We start from the raw sequence: 24999 nt of genomic DNA, 5'->3' as shown, positions 1-24999 counted from the left end.
TGTCATCTAAAATACGGCAGCTGATTGCCAACTAAATGCCCCTTTCATATTAGTTGCACATGTGCGAATGGTTTGAGAGCGCCAGTATGATCACTTTAGTCTTGATGGATTCCATATCAAAATTGCTTGAAATGTGTGGAGTTAGAACATAATAATATCGCAAATTCATTAACAATTATAAAGCTAAACATACGATTGGTGTTGTTCTCACAGAAAGCATCAGCTCGATGTTATCATATATTTACTCAACCAGTGCAATCATGCTCAGACGGGTTACTCTGGGAAGCAAAATTGCTCTTACATATGCGTGTTGTGAAATCTTCAGATACAAGGTAGTATATGTCAAAGGCAAACCAATGAAAGCTAAAGAAACTGATCTCTCTCTCAAACGTAACAAACGACGCGCCATCTGATATCAGCTAATCTGTGCCAAGATGGGAAGCCTTCGTGGTGGGAGGTTTTTCTTGGTGAGAACCCGTCATTTTGAAAGCCAGTAAATAATCAAAAAGATGGTGCAGGCCGCGATCACTGCTGAAAGAATTATAGTGTCCTTCGATTTCTTCCGCTTAATGGCACCTGCAAGCAAGAATGGGCAGAATTATAGGGATGTGTTAACACAAAGGCTGCAGAGACTCTGTCCAAGGGAATAGGTATCGCGCCAGCCTAAAAACTAGTCCAGCATCATGCAAAGAAGGGATCAACATATTACCGAGAAGACCTCTGATTATCGGGAATTTTTCACCCAACTGCTTGACTTTTCCTTGAACATCTCCAAACAAGGCCCTCTGGTTGGAAAGTGCCACTCTTGTGCTTTGAGCTTGGCCAATTACCTCATCAATCTAGAATTGAGTAAAAAACTGTAACTTCATACCTTAGCTAGATGTTTTGAGTTGTAAATGTTCCTGACAAACTCTTCTTTTATAATGTTGATTTCAGAATTCATTAAATGGATGAATGATGTGGCCATGGCTAGTGAAAGATAAATTGCTCTCACAAGTTCCGCATTACCCCAGTGAAAGTCAAGGATGTAGCGGTTTGCACATGAGATCACAAAAGTGTAACATTGACATCAGCTAAAGATGAACATTGAACGCCTTAAAGTAAATTCTTCCAGGGCAATGCTAAGCAATTGCAATACACTCAAACCTGGTGAGCATACAAAGACAAAATGTAAACCAGCCCAGCCTTGTCTAACTAAAGGAATACCTGGTTGATGCTACCATGAATAGAAGCCCTCTCCCTGAGCAAATGCACCCTCGGCGACATGCCGCCGGTGGCCTGATCAGAATTACACATTCCAGTGATCAGACAAGCACAATACATACAACAGCACTGGTATGTACATTACAACAATTTCATATTCCGTGGCAAGAAGTGAACCTTGGACTCAGTGATGTCGTCGCGCACGGAGCTGAGGAGATCGGCATGCTCCCTCATCGAGCTCAGGTTCCCCCTTGTCCTCCTGAACTCCTGTCTCCACCAATCAACAACCACTTGAATTGATTAAAAAGCAGTTCAATGAAACAAGCGTGAGAAGAAGAGGAAGACCGAGCTGGAGGAGACCTGCGTGAACTCGTGGAGGATGTCGCGGTGGCGCGCGAGCTTCTGGGAGACGGAGGTAGTGGGGGCGGTGGAGGCGGCGCAGCGGCTCATGGCGTCGTTGACGTCCTGCAGCTTGCCGAGCAGCGACTGGATCTCGAACTCCATGGACTTCCAGGAGGAGCGGTCGGCGGTGGGGGAGGCGGCGCCCGAGGCGGAGGAGGAGGAGAGCGCGGCGAGGCGCGCGTAGGAGGAGAGCTTGACGTCGAGGTCCCCCTCCAGCTTGCGCGCCTCCCGCCGCAGCTCCTCCCATCCGGACTCCTGCAGCTCCAGCGCCGCCTCCGCCGCGGCGTCCGACGACGACATCATCTCCACCGCCGCCGCCGCAGACTGAGATGCGATCCGATCCGGCGAGGGGTTTGGCGCGTGATCTGAAGAAGAAGAAATGGGGGGAGTGGGAGTACTTCCGATTTGGGTGCGGCCGCGTGGCGTCGCGGGGAGGTTGGAGTCGCAGGAGTAGGAGGCGCCGGCGGAGGAGGAAGTCCGTCCGATGGGCGGAGTTGGACGGTTACACCCCTCTTGATAGCAGTATTTCATACCAGTCCTTCAGCCCTACTAGTACAATGCCCGTGCATTGCAACGGTATCCATATTTCGAATACATATCCTTCTATTATCATAGCATATCAATCCAAAAATAACATATATCATAACGATATTCTCAATTGTTTCACTATAAAAATAATTACAAATAAAATACATCTCCATTCTCTCATAAACAACGAAGGAATCTCAAGCTGATCAGACTTCTGCATCAGTGCCTGCATTCTTTAATCCATCTCTGCTCAACACCCCGTGAAGGAGTTGCTCAATGTTCCCATCATGTCTAAAGAGGGGTAACCCACAAATTAAGAGAAAAAATATTCATCACATGCAGAAAAATATTTACGAACGACTTATCCTCTTTGCAAGTGACAAATCATACAAAACAACTTAGACTTATTCCAATTCCAATTCTTTGCAGTGACAATCATACAAAGCAACATGGACTTGTTCCAACCCGAACATAGAAAGGAGAGCTACATGTTCCCATTGTGTAGACTATAAGAGGACATTGTTTATGAAATCTTCCATTGCAGCCTTGCTGGTCAATTTAAATGGCTTTGTATTGGAACTCAACAAACCATGATGAATTTTCACAATAGTGCACAGTCACCATGTTTGTGCTGGGTTCTATTGCAATGCAAAATCTGCATCTCCTAAAGCTGAGTCCTGATGATCCGAGCTCTCTAACAAACATAATTTTAAAATATGATGATAAGAAAGAAGAGTCCTGAATGAAATAATAATTGCACATGAATTGATTTCGGAACACCGATAAATCAAATGTATCGATGGCAGACCATTGCTGATTACTATTACTGTTTGGAATGTAACACTCATGAGACAATAGTACATTACAAAGCTAGCAAAATGAGAATGCCACAATACTGACCGAAACCACCATGAATAAACTTACACAACAGACAACTCGTGTTGAATAAAGCAGTACGAAATGACTGCTGAGTACAATAAAAAATCCACAAAAAAATAAAAGAAAGAAGTGTTAGCTTTACATTGAGATCCAACCAAATGGTGTTCAACGGCACTGGTGACTGAACCATCAATTCGATGAGCCTCAACTGCTGCAACTTTGGAAGTTATGGCTTTCATGACCTCCTAATTTCATTATAGAAATCAAACAATCTCATAATTATATTAGTTGTATATTACCATGGTGAATCTTTTTACTTACAAATTTGCTATCTACCTGTGAATTTACTTTCTTCCGCCGTTGATTAGCAGTCTTATTCTTACGCTGCAAAACGTAACATGAGTAAAAAAATCATGGCATCTACAATAAAAAGAAGCTGAGTTAAGCCATGCTCTTGCTTGCCTCGAGTTCTGAATCCTTTACTTAAGCACTGCTACTGTACATGACAGCTCATATTGCAATACCTTCAGATGCACATTATATCCGCAAATAGTTCCCAAATTAACAACCCATACTGAGTACTGACAATCGAAGAAACTCAAACACAAAAGAAACAGGACAGCTTACTCTATCTTTCCCCAGATTTAGTTCCTGCAATAAAGCACAAAACAGAAAGCTGGTTTAGACAGCGTTCTATGCTGTAGCACAAAATAAATCAACTACGCGTGATGCTTTGGTTTCTTTCCTATATACAAAATTACTCAATGTTTCACATCCAACGTAACTGAGTTCAATTCAATATATGATTTGGGAAAACTGAATCTGGAACCCCACCCCCACCCCCCAAAAATATAGCATCTCTTTTTATATTGTGGTGCACAGGTATAACTCACATAGTAAGCATACAATCCAACTGAAATACTGAATCATCAATCAAGCAACAGCCACAAGAGCAAAGGATTAAAATTAGTGCAGCTATGGTGAGACAGGGACTGGATGGAGACGTAGACGAACCGCGAGCATCTGAGAATTGGTCTGTGTGAGCTGCAGGTTTCTGCTGGTGTGATGCTTTCAGCGTGAGGCAGAGCTTGTGCATCTCAACTCTACTGACCTCGATGATCTTTCTGCAAAAAAGAAATCAAAGCAACGCTACATTTCTTCAGATTCAGAAAGAAACAATAATCCTTGTCACCCCTTTCACAGGAACAATGACGGAATGGAGAGGCAGGCAACGTACGTCTTCTCGCTGAGCAGATGATGCAACTTGGCGTTCTCCTGTGACCAAGCAAACGAGGATTGGGCAACGAGACAGTTTTCACAAAGAAAAAAAAAAGCAATCGGACGGAAATGGCATGATTGACCTACATCGGGCTGTTGGTTTGTTCGAGCTAAAGCAACAAAATTTACCTTGACAACGTTGGCGACACTGATGGATCTAGTGGGGTTCAGCCGCCTGGTGCTGGTGATGTCGGCTAGAGGGACGGGCTTCCCTTTCCCCGCCAGTGACCGGAGCCTGGGGCCGTCATCGTTAGGGTTCGGGTGCAGGCCACCGAGCGCCGTTCCTCCTGGTTAATGTGGGAAAGCTCAAAGCTGAGATAGCGCGTCGTGGATCGGGGAAAAGCTTAAATGGAGGGCGACCCGAGCTGGGGAAGATGACTTACTGGAGGTGGCGGCCATGGAGGGCGACGGGGGCGAAGATCGTGTGCGCCCCTGCACGGCGAAGGTGGCGGCCAAGTGAAGAGGGAGATAGTGGCCCGACGGAGTGAAGGCGTCGGCAGCTATGGCGACGGCCGTCGTGTGAGCTTGACCCCGTAGGCGGCCTCCACGAGGAGGCCATCGGTACCGGGGCGGGCGGTGCGGAGGCCGCTGCCTGCCAAGTTCTCCATCAGCAACGGGTGCGGCAGGTGGTGGCGAAGGGTTTGGGAATCGAGAGGCGGCGGGGTGGGGGTGATCTAAGCAGGAGGGCGGCCGGGGCGGGTGGTTGAGGGAAGGAGGGCGGTTAGGCTTTAGTGGATTTTTAGTTTTGCGTGATTTGTTTGTTGTTTTTTTGGTTTTTTATTAGATTAGATGGGTGGTGGGATTGGATGGAGGACGCACGACAAAACTAGTGCTTTATATTAGTAAAGATTAGATGTCATAGTTTTAAAAACAACCATGGTACCGAGAAACTATATTTTTAGAAAGGGGTAATTTGCTAGTTCATCGTAAAAATCATAAAAATTAAAAAATAGTATCATGGTCTACATATCATCCTCACAGCCAAACACCTCTATGTTTTTCAAAGCCAAAGTATTTTGTAAAAACGTAGTATTTTTTAAAAGACTAAAAAAACTTGCATCCAAACATGATTTTATATATGGAAAAGTAAAATGAAACTAGACCTTGTTGCATAATAAAAACATTAAACTCATAGTTATTGCGAATCTCACAACCAAATAAAAAGTATAGCAACATAAATAAGGGTTGTTTACTCAATGATAATACATCTTTCATAGATGAAAATATGATTTTTGGTGTCATAATATGTTCACTGCTAGTTCATTGACAGCTCATCCACTAACAATGATATATAATTAGAAGGTGTTTGGTTATGAAGTGCAAATGGTAATGCAAAGGGTATAGAAAAACGCCGGTACTGCAAACAAAGTAAGTGAATCTTGACTATGTTTGGTTTTTCCCCTATAATGGAATTGGAAGCGACAGGTTTAGTGAAAGTGCATCTAGCCCCTATGTGTGGTTTTGGTAATTAATGATAATACATATGGACTAACAATGTTGTTGAGATTGTTAGTAGGTTGTTCAATAGGTGATGCATGGAGAAAAGACATGCATGAACTCTAGGTGAATGGGAAGATTGAAAATATGCATCTAGATAAATGAGCTCTTGGTGATGCTCATAAAAAGAAGAAGAAGCTTGAGTGATGACAATGCCTATGGACTAACAATCATATTGAGAATTGTTATTAGGTTATTCCATAGGAGATGCATAAATGATGAAGCATGGATTCTTTAAGAAATACCATGAGTTCAAAGAATTGCATCAAAAGTCATTGAGATTTTATTGATGCTCATAAGAAGAAGAAAAAAGCTCAATAAGACTGGCAATAAGCTTCAAGGCTAATTTACTTGTGGAGATCAAGTAACTAAAAGTATGACTTGTTAATAGAATTATGGACTAACCCATGTGCTTTATACTTGAGAGTGAGTTGGGGTTAGGATCCATAAGAAGGCATAAATTGAATTGAAATCATATATGCCAAGAGTGAAGAACAAGAGTGGACTCCATATTTGATAAAATGAATTCCTTGAAGATGTCGAATACAAAATGGTTTTCTATGGCAAGACGGTGAAGGGCAAGCAAGACTCGACTGCGATGGACCATCCGGTGGTGAAGGGCAAGTAAATGGCTTGGCGCCGAAGGACCAAGGCAATGGTGAAGAGCGAGTGAAGCTTTGCGCCAATGGACCGTGCAAGGCCATGAGAAGCTATGAGTGATTCGCATTAATCATATGAAGAATCAAGAAGAGATTGAGTGAAGATTTTATGAAAGTTAGCAACCCTCAAGGTTTGAAAGAAAGAAGCGGTACTTGAAAGTTTTCAAATGCTCAAAGTGGTTCAAATGAGTTTTATCTTTGAATTTGAGTATAGGTATGCCGCACTATTAAGAGGGATGCAACGTGAGCTAATTGTCGTGTCTCAATGCTCAAGAGTTCCAAACCAAACCCAAAGTGAGAGTTTGTTGTTAAGAGTCCGGAGCGGAAAGTGGGGAAGTGTCCAAAATAGGTTTTGGAGTGTTCCTAATTTGATCCTATGTGTTTTAGGTCATGAATTCAGTTGGGATGTGTAGCCCTCTGAATAAGCTTTCCATAGAGTCTAAAATCGTCGAAATCGGACTCCGGAATTAAAAGTTATCGCCGTTTTTCAGAGGTCAGCTGTGCTGTGGCCGGAGACTCCGGTGTAGGCCGGATCCTCCGGTACCTGGAAAGGCCGGAGACTCCGGTGAAGTCCGGATACTCCGGTACCTGGAGTGGCCGGAGACTCTGGGAAGTCTCCGGGACTGTTTTCTGGGTTAAGTGCCGACCGGAGACTCCGGTGTAGGCCGGATACTCCGGTAAAAGTCCAGAAAAGAGCATAACGGCTAGTTCTGACACATTCTGTGACCGTTCTAACGCCGTATTTGGATTTAGGGCCGGATACTCCGGTGTTCACCGGATACTCCGGTCAGTTCTGACAAAAACAGTAACGGCTAGTTGTTTGGAGTAGGCTATTTATACCCCATTCACCCCATCCTTTGGGGCTGCTAAAAGGGGCACGAAAGAACACATTTTTAGAGCCAAAAGAACCTCTCCCACTCCATTCTAGTGTGTGATTTGAGAAGAAAAGTGAGTTGGGTTGAGAGATTGGAAGATTGAGTGCAAGTGAGCTAAATCCATTCTTGAGCACTCGAGTTCATCGGCAAGAAGTTCGATTGCGTTTGTTACTCTTGGAGGTGAAGCCTTCTAGTCGGCTAGGTGTTGCCCGGTGAGCTCCCGCATGTGTGGTGAGCCGCGGAAAAGTTTGTGAATGTCGATCTCGCCTCCGAAAGGGAAGAGATAAAGCTAGTGGATCGAGAAAAGCGGTTGAAAGAGACCCGGCTCGTTGGAGCTTCCTCAATGGAGACGTAGGATTCACGGTGGTGAATCCGAACTTCGGGAAACAAATCTTTGTGTCTCCTCTCTTGTTTCCTTTCTTTTATGTTCTTGCTCAAATCTTTGTGCATATTGCTCGATCTACTTGTTTGTGTGTATTTGAGTGTAGGTTCTTCGTGAATCTACTTGAAATCATCTCCGGGAACACACGACATCACTTGGTTTGAGCTAGAACTCTCTACTCATTAATTTTATTCAGTTTCGAACTCAGTTCTGTACAGAACCCGAAGAATCCGGCCTTTACCGGAGTTTCCGGACCTGTACACACCGGAGTATCCGGACTACACCGGAGTCTCCGGTGAACAGTAATTTCAGGTATACGAACAGTGTTTTCAGCCTTTTTCAATTTAAGTTTTATTGCATATCTCTTGCTAGAATTGAGTAATTTTTGTCACCTTAGGATTGTAATTTCCACACTTATTTAGGATGATTGTGCACTAGTTGAGCCTAACATATTTAGGTTTTTCTCTTGTGAAAAATCCGTTAACTTATATTCCGCTGCAAGTTTAGGCCAACGGTAAAAAGGGACGAATTTTTGTAAAACGTCTATTCACCCCCCTCTAGGCGACATCATTGTCCTTTCATTTAGGGCTTTTGACTAGTTAGGCATGGTATTGACGTTAGGCTTTGCAATGGTTCCGTTAGGATATTCGGGCTTCCTGCAGCTAGTCTAAGCCTTTGTCAAGTTGAAGCTACGGTGAGAGCTCTGCATCTCCAGCTGTAGCCTAGCAATTTTATCTCATTGCAACGGCTCATCCTTATCGACATCATCAGATGTGACCCCATTGGATCATGAACGAGCCACTCGTTTTCATGCCATAGCCGCTCATGCCCCATCCCCTCAATTGCACCACCAGACGTGATCTAATCTGAGCTGCACGCAAGTCACAGTGGGAGGGAGGAAGCATGAGAGGTGGGGTGGCCGCGGTGGGAAGGGAGGAAGCGAAGATGTGAGGGATATCGAGTTTCTACATCCTGGTATTCGATTGCGTGAGATCGAATTATGACGGGTGCTAAAAAAACACAACTTAATAGAGTTACTTACCCTTTTTTTTAAGATTAAGTTGCATTTACTTGAACTAAAAGCTACCTTAGTTCAATGCAATACAACTAGATCAACAACCTATTATTATCACGCTACTCATCGCGCATCAATAATCGTATAAAATTTTTATTTTCTCTGCAATGATAACACACCCAGACTGAATTTTTTCATAGTCAGATAAAATATTTCTACCTTCGTGAAAATATTTAACTTTCTATTAAAGTGGAAATGACAAATAAATTCATTTAAATCTATAGCAACAAAATCAGTGACAAATTTATCCTTCCAACCTATGACAGAATGGAAAAAAAATTAGGCCTCCGAACCGCAAACCCCTGTCTCCCTCCCCTCTCCAACTCCAAGCTAGGGTTTTTCCCCACCAGATCGTCAGGAGCAAGAAGCGCGCAAGGCAGGGAAGGAGAAGAGAAGCGCGTCCGCCATGGCGTCAACGAAGGTGCAGAGGATCATGACTCAGCCCATCAACCTCATCTTCCGCTTCCTCCAGAGTGTAAGAGGCACCCCGCTCCTTCGATTCCTTCCTTTTCTCTCTCGTGTTCCTGCTGTCGGGCCCTGTATTGATGTCTCGTTCTCGTTTTGTTCTGTGTTTCTTGGAGCAGAAAGCACGCATCCAGATCTGGCTCTTCGAGCAGAAGGACCTGAGGATTGAAGGCAGGATCATCGTAAGTGCTCTAACTGCCCAAACACGGGGGGGGGGGGGGGGGACCTCTCTCCTTTTTTTTTTTTTGCTGAAGTTTAATTATGTGTTGCTGTATGTGCTGTATAAGCATTGCCAGGTGTTGGTACTGTTGGTTTTTAGCCACCGGCTTCGCTTATTTGCCACTCTGTCGTATAGTCATGTCTCATATTTCGTTAACATGGGTGGCATCATAATCAAAGAATCTATCTTTTCAGTGGCTGTGTAGTTTTGTGGTACTAGAGAGAAGTTCGCCCGCCGTATGGGAGCCTGGGGGAGGCTTTTGTTCTAGACTTATGTAGCCTATAGGGGCAGAAGTGAACTGTTAGCCCAATGTCTGAACGGTGTCTTAGATGGAAGTGTTGGGTTGTCACTTGTTAGAGGTGAAATTTGAGATGTTTGTTGATATTGCCGGCAGGGCAGAACTTGATGTTTGTGCGTTGGCCTTCATTACTAGTGCCCTTTAAAATTGGTGCTGCCGAGATTCCAGATTTAGTGTGTCTGTTCGCCGATTTCATGTTTGGGGTAGTTGAAGTGATCCCTGCACGATTTATACTGTTTTAAGAGCAAGTTTGCTGGATTGGGTGTTAGTATTGCCGTATTGAAGATGACATAGCTAGATACTTCTGTTTTTGTGTTGCATCTGCGATTCAGTCTATTTTTCATATGAGATTCTCTGTGCCTAACAATGTTTAGTGCTTGATTACACATCGAATGCTGCTAAGTTTACTATTGCTTGAATTGCCAAACTTCTGTTTGATACTGTTGTAACTTGTAAAGGGATACCAATTGCAATTTTTGTTTGTCATGCATGTGAAACTTTGTACTCAGTATTTTTCCCAAAGAATGACACATGATCTTGCAGATGCAATAATTGAGAGAAATAGCTCTGGACTCAGGGTCGGATCCAGGCCCAGGGCTGCTAGGGGTGTTAACCCTGAGCCTAGGGCCAAAAGTCCGTTAAATCCATATTGAGAATTTAGAAAAAAAATTCAGATAGGTAGAGGGCCAATCCAACCAAGGCCGTGGCTCATGTCTGGCTCCTCTGGCTCTGGTTGCCTAGTAGTCTGCATTATTTACAACTGTTACTCTGTGAGTATTATGTCTGTGATGTTGCCTAGTAGCCTTTTCATGTATTGTTGGTGTATCAAGCATTTTATAGTATGTAGACTTTTGAATTGGCATTTCATACTTTTGTGACTGCAGCACGTTTTGTAGGGCTTTGATGAATACATGAATTTGGTCTTGGATGATGCTGAGGAGATCAACGTCAAGAAAAACACCAGGAAATCTCTGGGTACGGAAATGTTACACTCTGGTATAATTCTTTTTGTCCTCAGGCTGTGGTGAAAACTCTATACTTCACATCCTGAATTCTTCCAGGTCGGATTCTCTTAAAAGGAGACAACATTACACTAATGATGAACACATAAGTGAAAAGTAAACTGAGTTTTCTCCCAGTTTCTTTCGTTAATTGCCAGCATTTTGCATATATTTATCGATCTTTTATTGCCTTCTTTCCAGGGGAAAGTAACAACTATTCACTGCACATCCGGTTGAGTTACCTTTGAGCATTTTTTATGTGCGAATTTAAGGCTGTAGAAGATTTATCTTTCTCATTGTGTTCATCTAAATCTGACTGTAATATACCTTGTCTAAGACATGCATTGATCTTTGTGTCAGGTTTGGGTTGGCTTTGCGATTCAGCAAGGTATATGTGTGCTTTTGCTCCAATCCTTCATGTTTCGACTTAAACATTAACATGTTGATCAAAATAGCTCCTTCGTTGAATTGGTTTGAACTTGTGAGGCTCCTATAAGAAAATAGGCTGCTGCGAAAGACAAAAAAAAAACTTCTAAGAAATCGGCAAAATATACTTTGGGATGCAGCTTTGTTGCAACACCTAAAACATACTTTGGGATGTTAAGCACATATGCATGCTTTAGATAGATTATTCTTGTTCGTTTGTTCATATCAATGTATCTCCGGGCCATGAGCAAATGCATAACCTGCCTTGATCAATCTCAGATATGCCGATCGCTATAGCAATTTTGATATATTCGTGTGAACAACAGCAGAAAAATAATATATTTGACGCTCAACTTTACAATTTGTAACCATTCGGCTATTTATGCATCATAAAATGTCCCAATCTCTTGGTTATTGAGTAGGCGATCAAGTCATCCACCTTATTTCAACACACATACAAGAGATTAGAAGTCAGCTGCCTTGGCTTCGTCCTTCTTGTTCTTGTGCTCGGCAGCGCTCTTCTCCTCCTCTTTCGTTGTCGCTGCGCTCTCCTCTTTCTTCGCCACGGTGCTCTTCTCCTCCTCTTTCGTCGTCGCTGCGCTCTTCTCCTCCTCTTTCGTCGTTGCTGCGCTCTCCTCTTTCTTCGCCGCGGTGCTCTTCCTGTTCGTCTGCAGAGCGGTGACCCCAACGATGGCGAAGAGCGTGAACAACGGCACGAAGACGACGTTGGGGAAGTACTCCAGCCTGAGGCTCTTGACGTAGGGGATATGCGCGCTGGCCCTCTTGCCGATGACGGCTGCCGCCGGCGCGGCAAGCCCGGCCATGATGAACAGGGTGTCGTTCCCCGTCTCTTCCTTGACGTTCTCCTCCATGAACTTGAAGAACTCTTCCCTCCTTAGCTCCTCGTTCGGTTGCAGCTTCCAAGTATTGTCATAAAATTCCTGCGTTATACGCATGTCCCTTTTTAGTTTAACTTTCTACAGACTATATGCAAACTGCTGTCCCATGTTGGAAAAAGTTTACATGAGACGATTTCCCCAACCGGAAAAAAAAAAGAGATTACCCGAATTATTTCCGTTGGTGGAGTATCGAAATCTTTACCAGGCATTACAATGTTGAAATACCTGCAGTGATTGGGGAGGATGAGACAAACAAAAAGGAGACGAAGCGCACGAAGTATAACCGCAGACCAGGAAGCCTACTTGCAGAACTCGATGTAAGCAAGATGGAAGTCTTCAAACGTGCCGGTCTTCTTGTTCTTGAAATGCTGTTCATAAACTTGCCCTGTAGGTACCGAGCTCAGTCCTGGGAGTCCTGGGAAGGGAGAGCACAAACTGTCAATTTTCGAATATGAACGGAAACAAAAAAAATAGAATGAAAACACAAAATGTTCAATGTTCAACATTCGAATGATGTTCTGACGAAACGGAAACATACATAAGCAGATCCCTCCGACATATCATGTTGTCTGTCTTAAGGATACAAACAAAGCAAAGGAGTACTTGAGAGAATTACCAAACTTGTTGAAGGCGCTAAAGGAAGTACCCATTTTTGGTCCAACAGGCAGGGGCAAGCAGAGTGTGTCCTAACAAGATTAAAGGGAACCTAGAAGTTTATATAGTTCGATAGAACAGAAGGAGTGCATTCCTTTCCTTCCTTCTTATTATACTAAGGTTATTTCTGCCCCTCCAATTTGATCCCTTGCCTGGAAGTGAAGTTAGAGTTGGCCTGGTTCTCAAGCCGCAGGAATCATTTCAGGGAGGTTACCAGGCCTCTTTTTGCTTTTTCTAATGACGGGAAGAGGTATTTCCTTACCTTCTAGGCTTCTACCGAAGTTATGCACATAATTTTCCAGTCTAATTAAAATTTGGTCCAACTGAAAGAGTCTCCTAAGCTCTGGGAAGGTGAATGACTGATTTTGGTGTAATTGTGAGGTTCCCAAATAGAACTCAGTCCTTTTATCTGTCAAGAGAGTCGTATGTGGTAAAATAATTCGAAAGCTAAAAGTTAAGGCACTGTTTCTTTTCCGAAAATAGAAGGAAATGGGCAACTTACTTTTTACAGTGATCTAAAGCTCAGGGTCATAATAGACATGGTTTCTCATGATGCAGAAAACCAAAAGGGAATTTAGTCGTTCCTTCTTCATGGAAGTTTTCATCATTGCTGCTTGGATTATCGGGAAACAAAGAAATGATTTAATCTTTAGAGGCATCACTCCAACTTGGATGGAAAAATGACTTTGTGAAAGAAGCTTATCTTCAATCTCACAGGATGTGAGAGTCGCTGTCACGCCCGTCTGTCCCTTCCCCTGATCTCTCTCTCCGTGTCTCTCTCTTTGCCTTGTAGGCTCCATCTGTCAGCTCTTCCTCTCTCCCACCGAATCCTCCCCTTCCTCTTCTCCCGCATGAGCTGCCCGTTTCAACCGGCAAATCCACGTTCGAATTAAGGAAGGCGGCCACGATCTTTGATAACGGATGCCGGTGATGATGACTGCCATCAAGAGGAGATCGCTCGTGAAGGAAATCGCGCGGTGTAAAGGGAAACCGAGCCGAATTTCCATCCGCCTGCTCCAAGCGCCGCCGATCGATTCAATTCCGCTTCTCCTCGCTATAAAAGCTCAATTGGATCCTCGGCCGAGCCTCCTCACCCTCCACCGCATCCAATTTCGCAAACCTCATTCAAATACCTCAAGCCGAGAGCCCTAGCGCCATCGCCGGACTTCTTCCGCTCCCCGCCACCGTCGCCAAGGCACTATGCACCTCCCTGTCGCCGTCCGAGTACGTGACGCCGCTCTTCGTCCGCATCTCATCGTCCCCGACCATTCATCGTCGAGTTCCATCGCTGCCACCGAGCTCCCTTCGCCGCCGAACCTCCTCCATTGAAGCCCGTCGTCGCCAAGCCGCTCCGATCTTCCCCGACGCCCGCAACCCCCTCAAACGAGTTCGCCGCCCTCGTCTGGTCGTGGTCCGCCGCTCGCCGTCAACAACCGACCACCGCAGCGCCTTTCTCTGTCCGTCTCCGGCCACCCTTCGCCGCGCCCGCTCGTCGCCGTCACCTTCTCGCACCGGAGCCGAGGTAGGCCACTTCTCCGTCGTCCAATCGCGTTCGTTCGGTTCACATTACAAGTAGCGTACCCCATCGCCTCGAGTATATCTTAGTTGTCCGTTTAGAATCGTGCGGCTTCGATTTAATGTAGCGCCTCGTCACCCATGTTGCCTAGTCACCTGCCACGTGTGCGGCCACATCATCGTTTTATCCGACGTAGCTGTCCAGTCAACCAGCCGAGCTGAGTCAGCAGTGACATCATCGATTGCGCAATAATTTGATTTTCCCGTTAGAAAATAATTTGCGATAATCCGATTATTCCGAAAATAGGTTTTCTTTAACAGAAAAATTCCAAAAAATATAAAATAGTTTAGATAAATATTTATAAATGTTTTAACTGTGTTTTTAATTCTGTAAATGATTATTTAATGATTTTCTAATCTAAAAATTAGTGAAAAATAGTAGAATAAATTTATAAATTGGAAAAATGATTTAGAAAATATAGATTAATTATGATAATGTTTAGAAATGATTTCTTTAATAGAATAAATGCTTTAAATTTGTTTTTATGCATATAAAAATTAGTTTAATTCCTAGAAAAATGCAAATAAATTCCATAAATTGTTTTAATCATTTCTATGCTATAAAATAATTCTGAAAAATTATAAATAAATGTTTTAGGCCTTTTTAAAAATTAGGTTTAATTCCAAAAAATAGTTTTCATCATTTTAATCGTATAGAATTTTGTTTGGCCGTAGTTTTCGCTTCGTTGCTCCGATTTAGGCGGTTCTTACGTCCAAATCTTCCTGTTTGTGAGCTCTAGCTTGTTTCAGTGTTCGTTTTATGTGTTTGCTCATTTAGTGTATGTTCTTAGTGGTGCTTGTTTGCTCGCTTATAGAGGAGTTTGTTCCAGAAGCGTTCGAGAACGTCCAGGATCAAGACTTTGGAGATTTCGAGCAACTCATCGGAGAAGGCAAGTGTCCTTGAGCATTCTGCGCCTACTTTTACAAAGTTTTGATTTACAAACTGCATGATTGTCAACATGTTATACCATTGTTAGGGTTTACTAGTTTTTCCTCAATCTTCCTCGTAACCATAGATGGGTTTTTCATGTTGGGTAGAATGTGCTTAGTAATGTTTACTCATGGGTAGCATAGTTGAATTATGTTGATATTGATGATAACCTTGGTAAAGATACTTAGACTCATGGAAGTTAGGGTCTGGGCAAGTTTGGCTTGATGGTTGGCATGTGGATGTGTTCCAGGCAGATTGTGGGCTTTGTCGAATATTGGTTATCTCCTTGTGTTGGTTGAAGGCGGTCTTGCCCAGACCATATTAAGGACCGGTTCGTGGAGCGACCACCCATGAAAATTGTACAACCACAAGCCCGGTATGGGACGGGCCTAGCCCAGTAATTCGTTTTTCTCTCAGCATCGTGATGATCACTTGGTGGTACGGGGACGGAAGGGTGTACTTCCTAGAACCGTAAGGCGCAAGAGGGGGATTCTGAGGTGGAGGGTGTACTCCACTTATGTATGGCGGTGAAACCTCAGCGGGTCATCACGTGTTGAGAGAGGCGTCAGAAAGGCTTTGTAGTGGAATCCTGGCCGCACACCTCGAAAGTGTGTAAGTGTTTGATCGTCACAGGCAAAAAGGAGGACACGTCTTATGGGTAAAGTGTACAACCTCTGCAAAGTGAAAACTGAATTTTCAGCCGTGCTCACGGTCATGAGCGGCATGGACTCCTCACATGATTAGTCGGGTGGTTCTTTGGGTTAGACTTGGGTTGGAATTGGTGGATCACAGTGGTGGGAGCTGTGATTCCAGTTAGCTTTGTTTAGAGGTGGATAGAACTTCGGTTGAGGAGCAAGGTGGTGGGAACCTTAGCTCTTACCTTAAAGAAATTATTCACATAGAAATAGTTCGCCTTTATAACTGTTTACAAATAAAATAGCATTTATGCCAATAAACCTTTTGAGTTAAGCCTACCTTGATTTTTGGCTCTATATCATAGTTTTTCCCACACTTGCTGAGTATTCTATGTACTCACGCTTGCTCTCTCCCCCTTATTGATGTCGCGGCTCAAAAGCTAAAGACTACGAGGACTTTCCTGATGATGGAGCAGAATTCTAGGCAGGCGGCTTTTCGGTCGACTTCCTGTGGAGTTTGGGTTTCGTGCTGAATTTAATTTCCGCTGCTCTGTAATATGTTTTTAGACCCTTGGGGTTATTGATGTAATAAGTACGATGCTGTCGGTGACATAGGAACCAGGGGTCCCCGAGTCCCGAGGCCAGGACCGCAGAATGCCACGTGGCGCCATCCCTCGGAGACCATCTCCCCGAGGATAGAGAAGAGCCAGTTCCGGGAGGGGTGCTCGGGACCATGAATAGTGGTCCCCGAGTATCCAGAGTTTTCCGACAACCCGAGAAGAGCCAGTTCCGGGAGGGGTGCTCGAGACCATGAACAGTGGTCCCCGAGTGCCCAGAGTTCACCGACGACCCGAGAAGAGTCAGTTTCGGGAGGGGTGCTCGGGGCCATGAACAGTGATCCCCGAGTACCCATAGTTCCCCGAGGACCCGAGAAGAGCCAGTTCCGGGAGGGATGCTCGAGGCCATGAACAATGGTCCCCGAGTACCCGTAATTCCCCGAGGACCCGAGAAGAGACATATCCGGGAGAGGACGCTCGGGGCTATGAACAGTGGTCCCCGAGCACCCAGAGTTCCCCGAGGACCTGAGAAGCCCCTTGCCGGTGGACCCCACAAGGGCTCAACGGTGAGGTGTCGATTGGTGAGAGACCCGATGCTGCATTTAAGAGGGAGCGTGGCCTGTCACTTCCAACCACTCCCCCCACGCCTGTCATACTGAGTACGTCAATCTCTGTCACCTCCTGGTAGGAAGGCGTGGGGACATTTAATGTGATGGGTCCCATCGCACGTCACCCTACGTGGCCCATAAAGGAAACGGCTTGGAGATATCGTCGCTGGGCTCGAGGCGTATCGTCTGTCCCCCTGCTGTGTCAGATCTGCTCTGACCGAGAGGGCATGCGGGGCAGTTCGGCGGCTGCCCAGTGGGCCCCCCCTGCGCTTGCTAAAGTTGGGCGTAATGGGCGACAGGACTGGCCGAAGTCGCATTTTCAACCCCCTGTAATATCAAACTGCAACCCCATGATAGTTGCTTTCCATTTATGGCTTATGGGAACTCGTGCCCCCCCCCTTTCTGGGCACGCCAAGCCTCCCCCAACAGGATAAAAGGGGGGGTGCACTTCGTAGAGAACGGGTCTGAAGCTCGACGAAGAAGTCTGAGAGACTAAGCAGAGGTTCACCAAGCTTGAAGCAAGACCGAAGCTCTAGACTTAAACAAAAAACCTTGTAACACAAGAGATCCAGAGAAAGGTATTCCAAGAGCATTAATAGCATATCATCCACACAGGAGTAGGGTATTACGCTCTGTGCGGCCCGAACCTGTCTAAAATCCCTTGAGCATTTACTCTCACTAGCCGACGATCATCCGTCCTGCCTAGATCTCACATATTCACATTAAATCCACGTACGAGGTAGATCCAGAATCAGCCCCCCGGTCGAATCTCAAAGGGGGTCCCTCAGGATCCCCGCTTGCGGTGTTCACCCACCGACAGCTGTAATAATGGATATCGCGTCTGCTACTCGCTTATGACGTCACTACATGTATGTGTCTTGATCCTGGCATACATGTAGTTTATATTCGGTTTGGTCTTAAAACCGGGTGTGACGGTCGCTAAACACGCCTTTTTTAGCTTGGCTCACCTCTTTTGTGTAAGAGTGAGGAATTGGAGAGAAAATCACCGCGCACTTTCCATTACGTTCAGTAGGGGTTAAATACAACAACCGGGGATCACCCACTGCTAGCCGATCCTATAATTCAGGCATGGTGGGTGATGGAGCCGGTGGACAGCCGTTATAGTAGGAAGGAGAGAAACCCTGACCACTCAATCCTAAACTATCTGGCTAACACCCCCCCCCCCCTCAGTCTTTGCATTAGAAGCTTGTATGCAGAGACTGTCTCTGAACTCTTGGAACAATGGCGTAGGTAATCCTTTGGTCATGATGTCTGCAAGTTGATGCTGAGTAGGGATATGCAGTACTCTGAATTGACCAAGTTGAACCTTTTCTCTGACAAAATGGATGTCAAGCTCTACGTGTTTAGTCCGTCGATGATGAACTGGATTCTCAGAGAGGTACACGGCTGAGATATTGTCACAGTAGATCACAGTCGCCTTGTCGACATTGACATGAAGTTCTCTTAGAAGATTGCGCAACCAGCAACACTCGGCTGCTGCATTCGCCACGCCTCTGTACTCTGCCTCAGCACTTGAGCGTGACACTGTCGGTTGCCGCTTAGAGGACCACGAGACAAGCGACTCACCGAGGAAGACGCAATACCCTGATGTGGAGCGTCTTGTGTCGGGGCAACCTGCCCAGTCCGCGTCAGAGAAGGCCTTCAGCTCAGTTGATGATGATGCCGAGATCCGGAGGCCGCTGTCGATAGTGCCACGGAGGTACCGAAGAATGCGCTTCACGATGTTCCAATGAGCCTCCCTTGGCGAGTGCATGTACAGGCATGCTTGATTAACAGCGTATGCATTGTCTGGACGCGTGAGCGTCAGGTATTGCAAGGCGCCGGTGATGCTGCGGTAGAACGTGGTGTCCATCGCTGTGTCACCTTCGCTAACCGACACTTTCTGCTTGGCATCGACCGGTGTAGTGACGGGCTTGCAGTTCGCCATGCCAGCCCGCTCTAGAACGTCCTCGGTGTACTGAGCTTGTGTGAGGAAGAATCCGTGGTCGTCGAGACGCTGAACGCTGAGGAAGAACCCGAGTGCACCAAGGTCTTTGATCGCAAACTCACGGCAGAGTCCTTGAACGACCTGTTGCAGTAGTGCTGTGGACGACGCCGTCAAGACGATGTCGTCGACATAGACGAGGAGATACGCCATCGCATCCCCACACTTGTAGACGAACAGCGACGAATCGGAGCCGGTCGGAGTGAAGCCGATGGAGCGTAGGTGTGCACCAAGCCGCTGGAACCAGGCCCGCGGTGCTTGCTTGAGGCCGTAGAGTGACTTCACAAGGAGGCAGACATGATCTGGACAAGTCGCGTCGACGAAGCCGGCGGGCTGATGACAGTAAACTCGTTCCGCCAAGTTGCCATGGAGGAACGCGTTTTTGACGTCCAGTTGGTGCACGGGCCAGCCTCGGGACGCGGCAAGGTGAAGCACCGTGCGGATGGACGACGGCTTGATGACGGGAGAGAAGGTCTGATGAAAATCAACTCACAGCCATTGGGAGAATCCGCGGACAACCCATCGTGCCTTGCGCCGTTCGAGGGAGCCATCGGGATGCAGCTTGTTCTTGAAGATCCATTTGCCAGTGATGACATTGGCGTGTTGGGGTCGTGGTACAAGCGTCCATGTGCCGTTGGCTTGTAGAGCGTCGAACTCCGTTTGCATCGCCGCCCGCCATTCTGGGTCACGAAGGGCGGCACGAACAGACGGCGGTGGAGCTGTTGGTGACGCAGCGGCAGCGACGTTGGCGTACTTCGGGTTGGGCAGTCGAATGTCATCCCGCGCGTGCGTGACCATGTGGTGGCGAGGAGGTACCGCGTGCGGTGGGGACGTGTCCGCCGCCGTGGGCGCCGGGGACGCAGTCTCCATGGGGACCGGAGGCGTGGGCGACGTTGGCGAAGCCTGAGCCGAATAAGTCGGTGTTGACGGTTGGCCAGCGGATTGTTCAGCTGGCGGAGGATGCGCTGGTGACGAGGTCGTAGACGATCCCGTCGGTTGCGGCTCCGAATGGGAAGCGAGTGGACCCGCAGTCGATGGAGGATCCGCAGGGCGCGCCCGATGGGTGCGCGGGCGTCGAGCGGTAGCCATCGGGAGGAGATCCGGAATGCACGGCGAACGCCGCGGTGTCGTCGCCTGACCTGAATCAGAGAGCTGTGCAAACGGAAAGCATGACTCGTCAAAATAAACATGCCGCGAGACGATGACACGTCTGGTGTCTGGATTGTAACACTTGTAGCCACGTTGGTCCATAGGATACCCCAGAAAGATGCAGCGGGCAGAGCGCGGTGCTAACTTGTGGGAGGCGATGGCTGCAGTGTTCGGGTAGCATAGGCATCCAAAGACACGCAGGTGTGCATATTCAGGCGGAGCGCCAAACAAGAGAGCGAATGGAGTGGAATTTTGGCGAGGTCGACACGGGCGGCGATTGAGGAGATACGTGGAAGTTGCAAGCGCATCAGGCCAAAAGGATGGCGGCAGAGAAGCATGGAACATGAGTGCACGAAGGCCATCATTGAGCGTGCGCAGAACGCGCTCGGCGCAGCCATTTTGTTGTGAAGTGTATGGACACGTCAATTGCAGCACAATGCCGTGCTTAGCAAAGAATGCCCGAGAGGCGGAGTTGTCGAACTCCTTGCCATTGTCGGTCTGAAGGCACTGAATGGGGCGTTGAAATTGAGTGGCAACAAACGCATGAAAGGAAATGAGAGTAGGAAGGACATCAGATTTATGCCGCAAAGGAAAGGTCCACACATAATGAGAAAAATCATCAAGAATGACTAGATAAAATTTGTATCCAGAGTTGCTCATTATTGGCGAGGTCCATACATCACAATGTAGCAATTGAAAAGGAAAAGATGAAACATTATTGGACTCTTGAAATGGAAGCCGCACGTGCTTACCAAGGCGACAGGCATGGCACGTGTGGCGATTGGACTTGGAACAAGTAAAACCGACGGTGCGAGACAGGTGCAGGAGAGCATCGCGGCAGGGATGGCCAAGCCGAGCGTGCCATAGAGGCTCATCGGTCGAGGACAGGAGCGCCTGTGCGGATGGAGAGGAGGCGATGCCACGGACAGGATGCAGGGGGTAGAGCTCGCCGGAGGAATCACATCGTAGGAGCGCCATTTTGGTGCGAAGGTCCTTAATGAAGAAACCCCATGGATCAAATTCAACAGACACAAAGTTATCGCGAGTTAGAGCTCGAACAGAGATGAGGTTCTTGACTAATTGAGGAGCAATGAGAACATTGTTCAAATGTAAAGGTGAAGAAGAAGTGGGAATAGAGGTGCGTCCAGTGGACGAGGAAGACAGAAGATCATCGTTGCTGACAATGATCTGACGATGAACAGTAGAGGGAGAATGGGATGTGAGGATACCGGAATGCGACGCCATGTGCGACGAGGCGCCTGTGTCCATGAACCAGTCGCTGCCGCCGCCGGTAGTGGTGTTGAGGGACATCCCGTTGAGCGCGGAGTAGAGGCCGGGCGGTAGGGGGCCCGCGTCGTGCTGTGGCGGCGGTGCGGCGAGAGCCGCCATGGCAGCAGGAGGTTGAACGCCAGGACGAGGGGCGAGGACACCGGGCCGCCAGGCGTTGAGGGGCCACGCCTGGACCACCCCTTGCCAGGGGTTGTAGGAAGATGCCCACTGTGGTGGGGGTGGTGGGTTGCCGCCGGGCGCAGGCTGACGCGGACGATTGTCCTGCTTGCGCTTCTTGCGACGGTCGACGCGGTCACCACCGTTGGGGGCAGGGGCTGCAGGGGTGGGCGCGGGCGGTGAAGGAGCCAGCGCAGACTTGGTGGAGGTGTCGCGCGCCGCAAGGAGGGCCGTCTAGGCCTCCATCTGCAGTGAATGCTTAATGCGATGTTCTTCCTGCAGCAGGTAGGACTTGGTGTAGAGGAACGGCGGCGGCGGCTTCATGGTGGAGAGCACGGCGATCGCTTGACTGAATTTGTTGTTCAGTCCGCGAAGGGTGTTGATGACGAGCGCCGGGTCAGAGACGGCGGCGCCACAATCGTAGAGGGTGTCGGAGAGGCGCTTGAGGCGACCGCAGTACTCGCCGATGGACATGTCCCCCTGGAACAGGCTGTGAAATTCCTGCTGGGCGTAGACGGCTCGCTAGAGACTGTTGTCGAGGAATTGGCCAGTGATGGCGGTCCAGGCGGTGTAGGCGTCAGTGCGTGGCTTGTAGGCGTCACTCCAGATGTCCTTGGACACCGTGGAGTAGAGCCACGAGACGATGCAGGAGTCCACCTGCAGCCACTCCGGGTTGTCGGTCATGGCGACCGCATCGATGGTGCCGTCGATGTGGTTGACAAGACCAAATTTCTGGAAGGTAAGATCAAAGAAAGAGCGCCACTGACGGAAATTACCCTCATCAGTGGAGAGGGTGACAGGTACATGACTGTGGATGTTGAGGAGAACGAGGGTGGAGGCCGAGGGAGGAACGGGTTCAGCAGAGCCAGCGAATGGGTTAGAGGAGATGGAACCTGTTGGACTCGCCATGGCCTGAGCAGCGGAAGGATGAGAAGGAGATCAAAAGAAGTCTGATACCATGTAAGAGTGAGGAATTGGAGAGAAAATCACCGCGCACTTTCCATTACGTTCAGTAGGGGTTAAATACAACAACCGGGGATCACCCACTGCTAGCCGATCCTATAATTCAGGCATGGTGGGTGATGGAGCCGGTGGACAGCCGTTATAGTAGGAAGGAGAGAAACCCTGACCACTCAATCCTAAACTATCTCGCTAACATTTTGTATAGCTGCTTTCTTCTCGGTTTGTCTTATTTTCCTTCATTGCCCCCTGCTTGGGTGCTTCTTTGTACAGTGCTCCTCTTTTTTTATATATTAATATATGTACCACAGTAGGGGTTTCCCCTACTGTTTCCCCCCTCAAAAATAATAGACATGGTTTTTTTCCGCACATGTTTATGCTTTTTTTGCTTGCATAAGAGGAATGGAATAATGATGCTTTAGCTGCTAAAAGAGATATTCCTACTGCTGCTTCCTTTTTATGTCTTTTGTATGTTAGTAGTTTGTGTCCCAAGATACAGCATGGATTGTTAAATACAACACTGGAAGCTGGATACTGCATTTTTTCACATAAAATCGGTTCTGATATAAATCAGAATTATGGTTGTCTCTTCAGACTCTTCTACTGCAAAAACATTGGACCATACCAATTTATGGAAAAGAAGCCTTTTTGGAAACCCATGGAGCCTAGTGGTAGAGCACAAGATAGAGCATTTAAAGGTCATGGGTTCAAACCCCACTATCCATAAAATCAAAGATATGGGTCCTTATGTGTCTGCTCATTTCTTTCTTAAAAAGAATAGCAATTGTAATTAATCATTTGGGCTGACCCGCTGATCCATTCAGTACTAGTTTTGTCCAGGTAACTAATCACAGTTCTAATACATTTTCTTTTCAGTTTTTGGTTGGCGTAGCAACTGTCAGTTTTTCAGGTTTGAAACAACATAAAAACTTGTTTTGATGTTGTAGGCTAATCCGGGGAATGTAAGAGCCACTTAAAAATAAAGATTGCAGATATGAGCACAAAGATTAAGAAGAAACAACAATCTAGAAAAAGCCAAGAAAGCAGTGATACCCTGAGACGTACAATAAGTAAAGACATTCTGAGTTTCGAACCTTGAGTATCCAGTGTAATTACATCTTTTAATCAAGTAAAGAAGAAACCCGCAACTGAAGTCCACAGCAGAAGACTGTTGCTGGTACATCGAACACTTTGAATTCAATGGGAGTATCCGATAATAGCAACCATGCTAGATTGTCTTGTCTCACAATTATCACAGTGAAGCATCGTGTTCTGCACAAGATTACATGGTAGAATGTCAAAACCATTGGATATGTCCAGTCATATAAAAACTGCTGGTACATGAAAATGCTTTCGATTTGCGGAAAGTGTCACAGAGCAGCAACCATGCTAAACTTAGGTTCACTTCAACACAAATATACAATTATCAAACCAGTGACCAGAGCATCATGTTGCAATCAGAAAAAAATTCATGGAAAGGTGTCAAAATGCATTGCATGTGGCTAGTTGCCACGGCGCAATGATGGTATCGTATATACACGAAACCGTGGCAAGTGACAGTTTGATATGATTGTATGTGCATTCTTGCACAGTGATAAATCTCAAGTGACCTCAGGCGTGCAAAAAAATGTGTACACTGTTGATCTCACTTTCAATTCCTCCCTACAATCTTAAAGGTTGACCAGTTTTTTTTTTTTTTTTTTTTTTTTTTGCAAGGTTAAAGGTTGACCAGTTGACCACACAGAAAGAATGCACTTGCAATTTTGTCCCAGAAACAGGCATGAGTTGGTTTCTTATGGATATCAGGATATGGTGTTAGCTCATCACAAAAATGGAATCGCCTCCTGCCACTCCAATCATAATGGCAAGATCATATGGCAATGGCAACATGAAGTGTTTTCAAGTCCTTTGAGGAACCATGCTCAACCCAGTAAAACCAACATCCTTTTCCAACCCTTTCTCCTTCATCACCTCCCACAAGCCAGCCCTTGCATACAAATTTGACAGCTCGATGTAAATCCCCACATTGGCAGGCTCCAATTCAATTGCCTTCTGAGCTGCCATTCTCCCGACCTCAACATCTCCGCAATCCCGGCAAGCACTGAGCAGTGCACCCCATGTAGACACGCCGATCACACTTTCACAGCCGTCCCTGATGGCAATCTGCCACGCCTTGGCCACTTCCCCTGCCCCGACACAGCATGCTGACCACCTCCCCAGCATGCCGGCACGCCGAGAGCACAGCCAGTTCATCAGGATGGACACCAGAAGCCACCATCAGATCATACATCCGGATAACTTCCTTGCAGTGTCACATGCTGATGAACTGGCTGTGCTCTCGGCAAGAACGGCGTTCCCGAAGACGCCGTTCCTGGCGGGAGTTTCGTCGAAC

The 24999-nt window shown here is 46.8% G+C and overlaps 4 protein-coding genes across 15 annotated transcripts; 1 reads left to right on the top strand and 3 right to left on the bottom strand.

Moving 5' to 3' along the window:
• Positions 1–168: 168 nt before the first annotated feature.
• Positions 169–2111, bottom strand: LOC133918283 (Golgi SNAP receptor complex member 1-2-like). The gene is made up of 5 exons (XM_062362082.1): positions 1564–2111; positions 1381–1470; positions 1207–1278; positions 710–839; positions 169–576 (listed from the first exon to the last, which is right to left on the bottom strand). The coding sequence occupies exons 1-5, from the start codon at positions 1906–1908 to the stop codon at positions 479–481; spliced, it is 735 nt and encodes a 244-aa protein (XP_062218066.1). The 5' UTR covers positions 1909–2111; the 3' UTR covers positions 169–478.
• A 466-nt stretch (positions 2112–2577) lies between these two features.
• Positions 2578–5083, bottom strand: LOC133918282 (shugoshin-1-like). Of its 5 annotated transcripts, XR_009909735.1 has the most exons (8): positions 4674–5080; positions 4420–4577; positions 4250–4287; positions 4027–4136; positions 3640–3663; positions 3475–3536; positions 3349–3396; positions 2908–3257 (listed from the first exon to the last, which is right to left on the bottom strand). XR_009909735.1 is itself a non-coding variant. In XM_062362081.1 (6 exons), exons 1-5 carry the CDS (start codon positions 4687–4689, stop codon positions 3641–3643), a joined length of 345 nt encoding a protein of 114 aa, XP_062218065.1. In that variant the 5' UTR covers positions 4690–5080; the 3' UTR covers positions 3471–3536; position 3640. The 5 variants fall into 5 exon arrangements, 3 of the variants coding, with proteins under 3 accessions (XP_062218063.1, XP_062218065.1, XP_062218064.1); XR_009909734.1 differs by having other exon boundaries at positions 2911–3396; XM_062362081.1 differs by lacking the exons at positions 2908–3257; positions 3349–3396 and having other exon boundaries at positions 3471–3536.
• Positions 5084–7328: 2245 nt separating this feature from the next.
• On the top strand, positions 7329–11240 carry LOC133918281 (uncharacterized). Of its 8 annotated transcripts, none has more exons than XR_009909733.1 (6): positions 7329–9253; positions 9363–9425; positions 10658–10736; positions 10823–10879; positions 10964–11021; positions 11123–11240. XR_009909733.1 is itself a non-coding variant. In XM_062362074.1 (5 exons), exons 2-5 carry the CDS (start codon positions 9185–9187, stop codon positions 11191–11193), a joined length of 282 nt encoding a protein of 93 aa, XP_062218058.1. In that variant the 5' UTR covers positions 7329–7861; positions 9045–9184; the 3' UTR covers positions 11194–11240. The 8 variants fall into 8 exon arrangements, 5 of the variants coding, with proteins under 5 accessions (XP_062218058.1, XP_062218062.1, XP_062218059.1 ...); XR_009909732.1 differs by having other exon boundaries at positions 10823–10884; XM_062362074.1 differs by lacking the exons at positions 10823–10879; positions 10964–11021 and having other exon boundaries at positions 7329–7861; positions 9045–9253.
• Positions 11241–11362: 122 nt separating this feature from the next.
• LOC133918279 (uncharacterized) lies at positions 11363–12843 on the bottom strand. Its single transcript, XM_062362072.1, has 4 exons — positions 12704–12843; positions 12391–12502; positions 12252–12312; positions 11363–12129 (listed from the first exon to the last, which is right to left on the bottom strand). Exons 1-4 carry the CDS (start codon positions 12735–12737, stop codon positions 11653–11655), a joined length of 684 nt encoding a protein of 227 aa, XP_062218056.1. The 5' UTR covers positions 12738–12843; the 3' UTR covers positions 11363–11652.
• Between the last annotated feature and the right edge of the window lie 12156 nt (positions 12844–24999).

Source organism: Phragmites australis, chromosome 5, assembly GCF_958298935.1.
Source record: "Phragmites australis chromosome 5, lpPhrAust1.1, whole genome shotgun sequence".
NCBI classification, from domain to species: domain Eukaryota; kingdom Viridiplantae; phylum Streptophyta; class Magnoliopsida; order Poales; family Poaceae; genus Phragmites; species Phragmites australis.
The sequence above is the reverse complement of the archived record's forward strand: the minus strand, read 5'-3'. Positions and strand labels throughout refer to the sequence as shown.

Coding starts and splice junctions, on each gene's coding strand:
- LOC133918282 (XM_062362079.1), bottom strand. Junction 4,137..4,249: donor CATCTGCTCAGCGAGAAGAC/GTACGTTGCCTG, acceptor TCTTTTTTGCAG/AAAGATCATCGAGGTCAGTA. Junction 2,828..4,026: donor CCAATTCTCAGATGCTCGCG/GTTCGTCTACGT, acceptor TATGTTTGTTAG/AGAGCTCGGATCATCAGGAC.
- LOC133918281 (XM_062362074.1), top strand. CDS start 9,185: ATGGCGTCAACGAAGGTGCAGAGGATCATGACTCAGCCCATCAACCTC. Junction 9,426..10,657: donor GGATTGAAGGCAGGATCATC/GTAAGTGCTCTA, acceptor CACGTTTTGTAG/GGCTTTGATGAATACATGAA. Junction 10,737..11,122: donor AAACACCAGGAAATCTCTGG/GTACGGAAATGT, acceptor TCTTTGTGTCAG/GTTTGGGTTGGCTTTGCGAT.
- LOC133918279 (XM_062362072.1), bottom strand. CDS start 12,737: ATGGGTACTTCCTTTAGCGCCTTCAACAAGTTTG. Junction 12,503..12,703: donor TAGCGCCTTCAACAAGTTTG/GTAATTCTCTCA, acceptor CTCCCTTCCCAG/GACTCCCAGGACTGAGCTCG. Junction 12,130..12,251: donor CACCAACGGAAATAATTCGG/GTAATCTCTTTT, acceptor CGTATAACGCAG/GAATTTTATGACAATACTTG.
- LOC133918283 (XM_062362082.1), bottom strand. CDS start 1,908: ATGATGTCGTCGTCGGACGCCGCGGCGGAGGCGGCGCTGGAGCTGCAG. Junction 1,471..1,563: donor TCCTCCACGAGTTCACGCAG/GTCTCCTCCAGC, acceptor TGGTGGAGACAG/GAGTTCAGGAGGACAAGGGG. Junction 1,279..1,380: donor ACGACATCACTGAGTCCAAG/GTTCACTTCTTG, acceptor AATTCTGATCAG/GCCACCGGCGGCATGTCGCC.